Raw genomic sequence first — 10,234 nt, 5'->3', positions numbered from 1 at the left:
TGACGAAAGGCAACATACATTTTAAGGGAATTACACTGGCGGCTGTATTGAGAATAAAACAAACGCAGGGCAGGGAGGAAGCACAGGGACCAGGTAGGAAGCTATTGCAGTATTCCAGGCTGCAGGTATTTGTGGCTGGACCAGGATGGTAACTGTGGAGGCGGTGGACGAAGGTCTGCTTCTGGATATCTTTTTTTTCTTTTTAATTATTTATTTATTTTTGGCTGTGCTGGGTCTTAGTTGCTGCACGTGGCGAGCGCAGCAACTAAGAGTAGGGGATACTCTTCGTTGCGGTGCGTGGTGCGTGGGCTTCTCACTGCGGTGGCTTCTCTTGTTGCAGAGCACGGGCTCTAGGCACGTGGGCTTCAGTAGTTGTGGTGCACCGGCTTAGCTGCTCTGTGGCATGTGGGATCTTCCCGGACCAGGGCTTGAATACGTGCCCCCTGCATTTGGCAGGCGGATTCTTAATCACTGCGCCACCAGGGAAGCCCCTGGATATCTTTTGAAGATAAAACCAATGAGTTTTTCTGATAGAGCAGAGGTGGAATAGAAAAGGAGAAAAGTCAAAGAAGATTCCACGGGGCCTTAAGCAACTGAAAGGTTGGACTGGCCCTTCCCTGAGTTGGGGGAAGACAGCAGTGTGAGCAAGTCTGACAGGGAGAATCCATTCAGTGTGGGTGAACTTTTGATATCTGAATCCTCTCCCTCCCCCATTCTTTTCCTTCAGAGTACTTTTCCAGACGAGCAAAGACACATACACATAAGGAATAATAGCCAGTGGGAAACAATATCTACTTCACATCATGATGGGGCCAGTTTGCTGTACAATACAGGGCTCTGATAAAAGCCAGATTGGAGAAGAGATGTAGCCCAAGGTGCTATAGATTGAATGTTTGTGTCCCCCCAAACACAATTCGTTTGTTGAATTCTAACCCCCAAGGTGATGGCATTGGGAGGTGGGGCCTTTGGGAGGTGATTAGGTCACAAGGGCAGAGCCCTTATGAATGGGATTAGTGCCCTTATAAAAGAGGCCTGGGAAAGCTTCCTTGTCCCTTTCTGCCATGTGAAGACACAGAGAAAAGATGTCTATGAGGAAACGGCCCATCATCAAACACTGAATCTGCCAGTGCCCTGATCCTGGACTTCCTAGCCTCCAGAACTGTGAGAATTTCTACTTATAAGCCACCCAGTCTACGGCATTTTGTTTTAGTAGCCTGAATAGACAAAGAAGCAGGACCAAAGAAGGCTTGAATTTAAAATGCTGGCCCTTCAGAGCAGATTCTGAAGGTTGAGCCATCTTCTTCCAGCCACCAGGTCACAGGCAGGGAAGCTAGATCAAGGGTGGGTGAGAGATAGGATGTGATTCATTATATTGCCCCCACTCACTGGTTAAAGTTACCGAGGAAATAACGAAGGCTTCCTCCCAACCACCAGGTTCACCATTTCTCCCCACTGAATGGGCCACTAAGGGAATGAAGTGGGATGAAAGTTCTCTTTTCCCTACAGGCAAGGCTGAAACCCAAAGAGAGAGGCAGAGACCCTTCCATTAATGCTTACTGATTAGAATCCAATGCCTTATTTGCCCTGCACATGCCCTGCTCATCTGCGCGCTGGAGCTTGAACCCTATCTTCGAGGGCAGAAGTTGGATCTCAATGTTCTACTTTAATTTCTGAGACAGGAAGCCTTATTTTTCCTCTCTTCTTGACAGAACAGAAAAGACCCCGTAATGAGAATTCTGGGGCAGGCAACAGCCTCTTCCTAATTAGGGACAAGTGAGTATGAGAGAAGGACTATTAAAGGTAAACTAGAGTAATTAAGAGACACTTCTACCCTGATTGTTACGGATGATGAAGTGCTGTCTGATTGCCATGGAGCCCAGGAACAAAAGGAACTTGAAAGCAGTGAATGGGGTTTTAGACAATTTGGAAACGAGATTGCATGACTCAACAATGAACAGAAACATTGCTTAGTGGCTGGGTTTTTGTATCTGACCATTTTTTCTTCTCTTGTTTGAGTTTTATATTCACAATATTCATTATCTTTGCATTGCCAAATGACACAGAATTAAATCATTTAATCCAGGGTTGATATCATTAGACAATGACTATTAAGTATTTCTTATAATATCAGAATTGACTTGATATTGCAAAGGATGGGTGTGATTTTAGAGGGTCTCACTTGGTGGTTGTGGAAACAACTTTTGCGGGAGGGATGTTTTCTCTGTGTATTCTAGTTTCTACTCAATATATTTCCATACTTCTTTAAAGTGTGTAGTAAGAACTGTAAAATGCAATACTTAGTCATTTGGTACTTCTCATTCAATGTGCACTAAGATGCTATCATACGGGGAATTAAAAGATGTGGAAGACTCATTCTTTTCCTCAGGAAGCTTATATTTAATGACTCCTACTATGAACTAGGAATACTTTCTATGTTTACTTTACCCTTTACTACCACCCTGCAAGGTAGATACTACAAGGTAGAGGTCATAGACCAAGATCACACAAATAGAAAGTGGCAGGCTGTGGGTTGGGCTTCAAAGTCCATGCTCTTTCCATTACTCCCAGCTTGCTCTAGCAAATTGCTAGAATCTCAAAGTATTTTCCAACGACTAATGCTCTCCTCAGTCGGGCAGTCCACAGCATTTTTCAACAAGTCAGAAAATCCTGGAGAAGGTAAGCAATTTCCTCCTCTCTAGGTGCCTCGGATGTGGCCCTGGTGGACCCAGAACGCACCCGTTCTGATCTGATATCCTACTCCCCGCCCTGGCCACAGAGTCAATGTCTTTTCCGCAAGGCCGGGAGCCCTGCTCAGACTGTCCATTCCCCACCTCTTTCCGGAGGGAAGATGACCCAAAGGCGACCTAACGTCCCGTTCCGACGGAGCTGCCATTCCGCGGGCGACCGCCAGGGGGTCCCCGCACGCGCCTCCGCATGGTAGCCGCGCGCCGGGTGCCGGTGGGGGCTGCTTTGGAGCGGCGGCGTCTGCAGCTGGAGTCCCGCGCTCGCTCGCCCGCGCGCTCGTTGAGACCGCGCGCGCTGGCCCGGGAGCCCCTCGCTGGATTCGCGAGCGTCGCCCCTCCTGCCCCGAGCTCATCCTCTTCCTCTCGCGCCGCCTGCAGCTGCCCCGGCGCGGGGAGCCGACAGGGCCCCGGGGCAGAAGGTAAAAACCCCACGGTGAGTGAGAGCTCGCTTCAAGCGAGGGGAGGTGGCGCAGCCCGCGGCCGCTCGCGCCGGGTCGCGCTGAGGAGGGTAGAGGTGCGGGGCGCACCTGGGGGCGGGTGCAACAGGAGGGCGGGAGGCGGCGGACCCCGTTTCCCCGCCAGCCCTTCGCTGGCTTCCGGGGCTGGAATCCGCGTCAGACCCCTGCCCGCGTCTTGGCTTCTGGCCGGCTCCTCCCGCGCCCTTCCCGGGTGTGAACAAGAGTCCACCCCGGGCTCCGGGGCCTTGATTTTAAAAGATCTGTCAAAAATATCGATCTTCTTCGGGGTACAAGTCTGTCCCCGAATCCATCCCGGGTTGCAGATGACTGCAGGGTGCGTGCGGGGCAGTGGGTGGCGGGAAGACAAACTTTTACAAAAGTGCGCCTGGGCAGGGGGACCACGTTTAGGGCGTCTTGATATTGAAGGAGGAGGCTCGGCTCGGGTCTGCGAAGGGGGACTCCGCTCCATCGGCGAGGTCGCCCCGGGGACTGTGGTTGCTTCTTGGAGGGAGAGGGTGTGAAAAGGACGTACAAATCCTGCCGAACCCCTGGGCCAACAACTGTCAAATATCTGGAATCCCAGCCCCTCCCTTTCCCTGCACTGAGGAAGAAGGTGGAAACCCTTCAACTTTCCTTTAATTGCCCCTCCCTGCCTTTGGACCCCCCTGGAAGGGTAAAGGGCCGACTCCCGGCGCCTGGCAAGTAAGTACCAGAGACCCCAAACTCCTCAAGATCCCCCTTCACCCACCTTCCTGACCCCTCCCAGACGTCCGCCCCGCAGGGACCACGCGACAGAGCCGATTGAGACCGTGGCGAATAGCCTTTTGTTTCTCCGCGTTTCCCCTATTGTTTGCCTTTCTCACATCTGGCGGGGCTCGGGAGACAAGGAAGCCCCTCGGGTCCTCCTCCCCCCGCCTCCACACCAGCCACCCGGCCAGCTCGCGCCCGGGAGCCCGCCTGGGGAAGGAGAGGAGCCCGACCCCAGCGGGGCCGCCCCACCCGGGCCTTGCGGTTAGAGGGCGGAGGGAAAGTTGTTCCTTCCCCGCCTCCTCGGGTGCCTGTGGCCCTGGGCGCATTTCTCAGGTCTTATCCCCAGCGCGCCGAAGAGCGCAGGTCGGGATGGGTGCCTCTTTCGGCAGAGAGTGGAAGCGAGGTTCCGCCCCAATCTGGGTGTCCTTTGCTGGGTTCCAGTGGATTCCGATCTCCGCCTAAAGGCGTGTGGCCGGCCCGCTGCCAGGCGGCGGGACGGGATCAGGGCACTTCTGGTAGGCAGACAGCTTTAAGGCTCTGAGGTCTGCGAGTTTCCAAGGGTTGAAGGGCAGGCGAGTCGCCTTAAAGAGAATGGAGATATGCAAATAACCTAGGAAGCCTCGAGACTTTGTCTAGAAACAGGAGTGAAGTGGCTTCCTCCAGAATGAACCTGGAGTTCTGTCTTCGCACAGGGCTCCAAGTGTAAAGTCCCGGTCCCCTCTCGGCATTTAGGAAAAGCGGACCCGGAGGACCCAGTGCAGACGCTGCCAGGGCCGAGTTCACGATACCCAGGCCTTGTGAATCGGTGTCTGGAGACAGAGTTCTCCTGTGAGTGCGCCTGTGAGATTATAGTGGCCCTGTTTCTCTGCCTTTCCTATCAAGTTGTTTGCTTACACATGGTGCTTATTCTTAATGACTGTGGATTATTAAAGAACTAGGACTTACCACCTGAAACTAATATAATATTGTAAATCAACTATACCTCGGGGTCGGGGTCGGGGTCGGGGTGGGGGAAGAGCTAGGGCCGAAGCACAGTAGCCACTCTGAGAGGGCAGGGCCCCCAGCTGGTGCCCCTAGAGTCGGTTAGACTGTGAGAGGAGACTGTGTCTGTACACCTGTTGGAATCTATACCTGCACATAGTCTTACATATACTGGTGTTGTCAGCCTTTTCTGTCTGACTGACACCCCATCAGTCCCCTTCCAAGGAGACTCAACTACACCCTTTTTTTATCCTCCACCATTTGATCCCTGCCCCAAGACAGGGGAGGGAGGAAGCTTCCATCTGAACACTCGTGACCGATGTACCCACTCAAGCATTTTAAGTAGAAACTGCACACTGGCCTCTGCCCAGTTCCAGAAGTTTTCCCTGTACTGGACTTAGAACTTTTGAGCTTCCATTTAATAAAGAAGAACAAAAGGAGACTAAGTCAGGAGAGTGGACACATAGAGCACTTTCTCCAGTGACTTCTGAATATTACCAGTGGGACCAACAAAAGAAAGCAAGCAAAATCTTTGAAGCACCAGAATGCACTTTACAAAGATTTCATTATGAAAGTGATCCCCAAGGAAGGATTCCTTTGAAACTAGCAGCAGCAGCAGCAGCAGGAGAAAAACAAGAAGGACCTGAGTTGCTCAAGAAGTGTCTAAGGGCGTCATTAACAAAGTGAAAGGGCAGTGTCTGTCCCAGTCTACTCCAGTAAGGAAAACAGGGTAATTGCAGTGAAAGATAAGCTTGTACAGTTTCTTTAATTTTAGAATTAAAAGAAAACCCTCCCCAGCATTGTAGAAAAAACCAGAAAATACAGAGAGGTGAAAATTAAAACAGAGGAAGGAGGGATATTATAAACAAGGCTCCATTAAACAATCTTATCCAGGTATTTCCTTGGAATAAATTTCTGGAGATAGGATAGCCAGGTCTAAGGAATTAATGTACTTTTTAAGGATATTTAAGATGCCATATTGTCCCATTAGGAAACTTTTGCCAGTTTAACCTCTCCCCATCAATACACAGGAGTTTTTTTTCCCTATACCCTATACCCCACTGATAGTCTATATTATCACTCTTTTTTATCTCTGCCAGAATGGTGGGAGGGGAGTATCTTATTGTCTTCTTTTGAATTTATTTAATCATAAATGAGATTAAACATTTTTTCATATCGCCTGTTAGTATTTCTTTGTGATGGTGCCAGTTTGTGTCCTTACCTATTTTTCAGTGAGAGTGTTCTCCTTTTTCTGACTAATGGTGCTCGTAATTAAAGCATCCTGTCTGACTCCTGCCTCTGCCAGTACAATCAGACAATCTTTATTGACTGGAAGTGCCAATTCTCTTCCTTCTTGCATTGCAAGCATTTAGCAAGACTGCAACCATAACTTACTGAAGTAACTGACACGGTCCCAGTGGAGTTACAAGGGAGACCATGCAAAGGCATTATTAGAGAAATTCATGGAAAATATTAAGTGTATACTTTCTGCTCAGTAGCTTGCATGCCCTAATTCCTTTATAGCTTGTAATGCTTTTTTAAAATTTAGAACTACTACTGATGAGTTGTTTTTTCTAAATGGATTATACTAACTCATTTTATTGTCTGATCCTTCCACTGATAACCAGTATCTAGTTCTTGTGCCTTTAAACATTTCTTCTAACTTTTGGACTGAATTTGCCTCAATTTTATCATAAGACTTTCTCAGTTTGACTACATTGTTGGAGCCCTGTACTTGGATGAATCTTGAATCTAAACAGTTTAGCAGCGTGCTGTTAAAGTAATAGCAGGAGAAGCCTTCCAAGAGCTGAACCGGGTACATTTCACCCTCTTTGATGCATTTGGGTAGCCACAGTCGCTGTTAATTCTTGCTTGAAGATAGATGGATCTGAAATGGGGTAGAGGAGAGAGAGGAAGAGAAGATTCATTTCAGCTAGAAGATGAATTAATACAGATGAAGGACCACACAAGAAAATTTAAGTAAACAATCTGGGTAATCTAGGTACAAAATAACTTTCAAAAAGATAAAGTCTATTAAAGTGTCATGTATTATTAAATTGATTTAACAGATAGAAAGTGGCTTTCTAATTGGGAAAATCCAATCTGAAATTCTTCCATAGTCTGACTGTAGACATTTCATTCCAGGCAGAAAACAAACAAACAAAAAACAATGAAAGGCAGATATTAAACTTTTCTGTAGCATTTTCCATGCCTTTAGATATAAAAATCACACTGTATGCATTAGGAATGAACAATGCTCTCTGCATTAAATCATAGGCATCTAATTCAACCATCCAATATCACCATGGATCTTCACTCTCTTAAAATAATAAAATACCAAGCCACAAACTTTGTATCATTTTAACTAAACCAAGTTGAGAAGCAAATGGGCCAGAAATTTCAATTTTTTTTTTTTTTTTTTTTTAACAGTAGGGAGACAGGAAGGGTTTTAACTCTATGGGAGCGTGTATAAGCTCTTTTAACGTGCTGAACTTTCCTAGAATAAACAACCTTGGCAGCAAGAGGATTAAGTCATTGAGGTGTTCCATTTTTCAATATTCTCTGATCCGTGTCCTCTAGCCATTGTTTTGGTGGAGTTCAAAGGTGAGAGACAGAGCAAAGCAAGTACGAAAGAGCAAAAGGAAAGAGGAACAGAGAGTAAAAGGTGGAGGGGGAATCCTCCTTTAAAACTGTCTTCAGGACTTCCTAACAAGACTCTTGGTCACCCAGGAGGTGGTTAGCATCACTTTCTTTCTGCCAAACTTCAGAAACAGTGAACATTACCTAAACCACCACCAATCCAACCGAGGGGAGCCTTGGCATAGCACAGTAATCCTTAAACAGAGGATGAAGGAGGAAGAGAAGGAAAAGGAGATTTTGGAGAGAAATGGAATTTGAATTCTAAGAATATACCTTATTTCCTCCTGAGTAGTGCTGTGAATTTATTAAAGAAGTAGAAGCATCTTCTGATTTCCACTCGGACGATCTCCCAGGCGCAGTGACTGTATTTCTTATCTTTGAGGAACCTGTCTATCCTGTTGAAATACCTCCTCAGCTCTAGGTTGCTCAGCTGGGGGACTGGAGTTCCTGACTGTGTCCGCTCATCCTCTGCCACCTCTCTCACGTCTTCGTTTTCCTCCTCTTCTTCCAAGCATTGTTCCAGGTATTGCAGCTGTTGATCAAGTCCGATTTGGACTTGTCTCAGGTGTTTCTCTTCCCAAGTGGATTTGAAGGTGTCTTGAATGAAGATGTGGAAGGCCTGTCTGGACATTTCATAGAAGGCCTCCTTAATGTCCCTCGTCAGAGGCTGGGTGTGTGAGAGGATCTCTTGGGGCAACTCAAAAGCTTTGCTTTCTCTTAGACACTCTATAGGAAATGACTTGCTCATCCTTCTCAGAAGGCTCAGATTTTTCCAGGTGACTCTCCTCAGGTGAACATTCAGCAAGTTACAGTCCAGAGAGAGGATGCCGGTGACAAACAGACCCACGAGGCACACCGGCCACATACACTTTCTAATCACATCAGGCTCGGCGCTCATTGTTTTTCCTCACCCCCTTAGCTGAAAAATCCACACGACTCAAGGTTGACAGTGAGTGAGGTTTTAGGTCTTAAGTATTACTTCGTGTGCCTTTTATACACCTGGGTATCTTCAGTGGGGAGGAGTTTTCTCATTCGTCATTTTATCGTACTCAGGGTTTCAGCCCCTTTGCCTCTGAGGCTTTTTTGACTTTGGGTGACTACATTGACTTTGGAAATGCAATCTTTTTTTTTTTTTTTCTTTCAGAGAAGTGAGCAAAGCATTATCATTGTGTTATCTTAGGTGCCTGGGTGATCCATCCCAGTACTATAGAATCATCAGAACCAGCCTGATGCAGACTGTTTCAGAAAGAACTGAAAACTGGGACTCTATACACTTACTTACCTAACACTATTACATAAGAGCGAGCAATCCTCCAAGGAAATATTTTTACCTGACCCTGTAGCCGAACATCTTCTCTCATTGAGTTAATCATAGACGTTGACAAAATAACTATGATTATTTGATTGCAAGACCACTAGAACATAACATAGGTTAGGTTGTTTCTAATCTTGATAAATTAAGCTTTTAAAAAAATAATTAATTAATTAATTTTTATTTTTGGCCACATTGGATCTTCGTTGCAGTACCTGGGCTTCTCCTTGCGGTGGCTTCTCTTGTTGCGGAGCATGGGCTCTAGACGTGCAGGCTTCAGTAGTTGCGGCACATGGGCTCAGTAGTTGTGGCTCGCAGGCTCTAGAGCGCAGGATCAGTAGTTGTGGCGCATGGGCTTAGCTGCTCCGTGGCCTGTGGGATCTTTCCGGACCAGAGCTCGAACCCCTGTCCCCTGCATTGGCAGGCGGATTCTTATCCCCTGCGCTACCAGGGAAGTCCTTAAATTAAACTTCTATGTTTGGATATTTTCTCTTTTTATTTGACTTTTCTGGGCCTCAAAAAAGATGAAAAACAGAGTGGGTCGTTGAGCATGGCACTTATCACAGAACAGACTAGGCCAGCTTAGTTTTCTGTTGCCATTAGGAAATGTTGAAACTCTCCAACTGTCCTTTCCTTTAGTTAAACCTGAACCAGTGCTTACCACCCCTGCATAGCATTTTGTATGATCTGATCTCTTTCTTAGAAGTTCTCCAGAGGGTTGTATATTGGGGAATATTTTTCTGCCTCATTAACTTCTCTCTTGTAGTATCATGCTTTTTTTTTTTTAACTTTTAGATATGGTTTAGACAGTATTTTAAAACTTTAACTTAGCTGTCTTTCCTTCTTGTTTAGAGGTTCTGCATGCTGGAAAGTTTTTTTTTGTTTGTTCCTGTTTGTTTTTGAGGAGGTATATGAGTAGGTGATCACCCATTTTAGCCAAGCTAATTCCCACCTGGATCAGTATTACTGTGGTAATAATGGCTGTCCACCACTTATGGTTTTCACCCTGTTTGACCAGATAACCTTCTTCTGGTTATGGCCAAAGAAAATTTCTTTCTCCAGGAATGTGAAATGGGATGTCATTAAATAAGGTTAGCTTTAATTACCACCTTAAAAAAAGAAATGCATTAATTTTCAATAAAATCATTTTAGAATGGTAAGCAACCACCGTTCCATAAATATGGCAGACTTGGACTGCAAAATTGCTTAAAGTGTTTGTGTTTAAATTAGCTGGCTACACCAAAGGCTAATTGTAGACAAGTGAGACTTCTTAAAATCCTGGCTTTTTGGACTGGTTTACTATGAGAAGAAAACCTGCTACATAATGTTACTCTATGTGTTCTCTCTGT

The 10,234-nt window shown here is 46.3% G+C and overlaps 2 protein-coding genes across 4 annotated transcripts in view; one reads left to right on the top strand and one right to left on the bottom strand.

Moving 5' to 3' along the window:
- Positions 1-2,977: 2,977 nt before the first annotated feature.
- Positions 2,978-10,234, top strand: part of MOB3B (MOB kinase activator 3B) — a 238,870-nt gene continuing 231,613 nt past the window's right edge. For all 3 annotated transcript variants that reach the window (XR_009564354.1, XR_009564355.1, XM_030830344.2), the window contains exon 1: positions 2,978-3,177. The gene's annotated coding sequence lies outside the window, so the exon portion shown is untranslated. The remainder of the gene's footprint in view (positions 3,178-10,234) is intronic.
- On the bottom strand, positions 7,848-8,471 carry IFNK (interferon kappa). The gene has a single exon (XM_030830346.2). It carries the CDS (start codon positions 8,469-8,471, stop codon positions 7,848-7,850), a length of 624 nt encoding a protein of 207 aa, XP_030686206.1.

This window comes from Globicephala melas, chromosome 6, assembly GCF_963455315.2.
Source record: "Globicephala melas chromosome 6, mGloMel1.2, whole genome shotgun sequence".
Classification (NCBI taxonomy): domain Eukaryota; kingdom Metazoa; phylum Chordata; class Mammalia; order Artiodactyla; family Delphinidae; genus Globicephala; species Globicephala melas.
The sequence above is the reverse complement of the archived record's forward strand: the minus strand, read 5'-3'. Positions and strand labels throughout refer to the sequence as shown.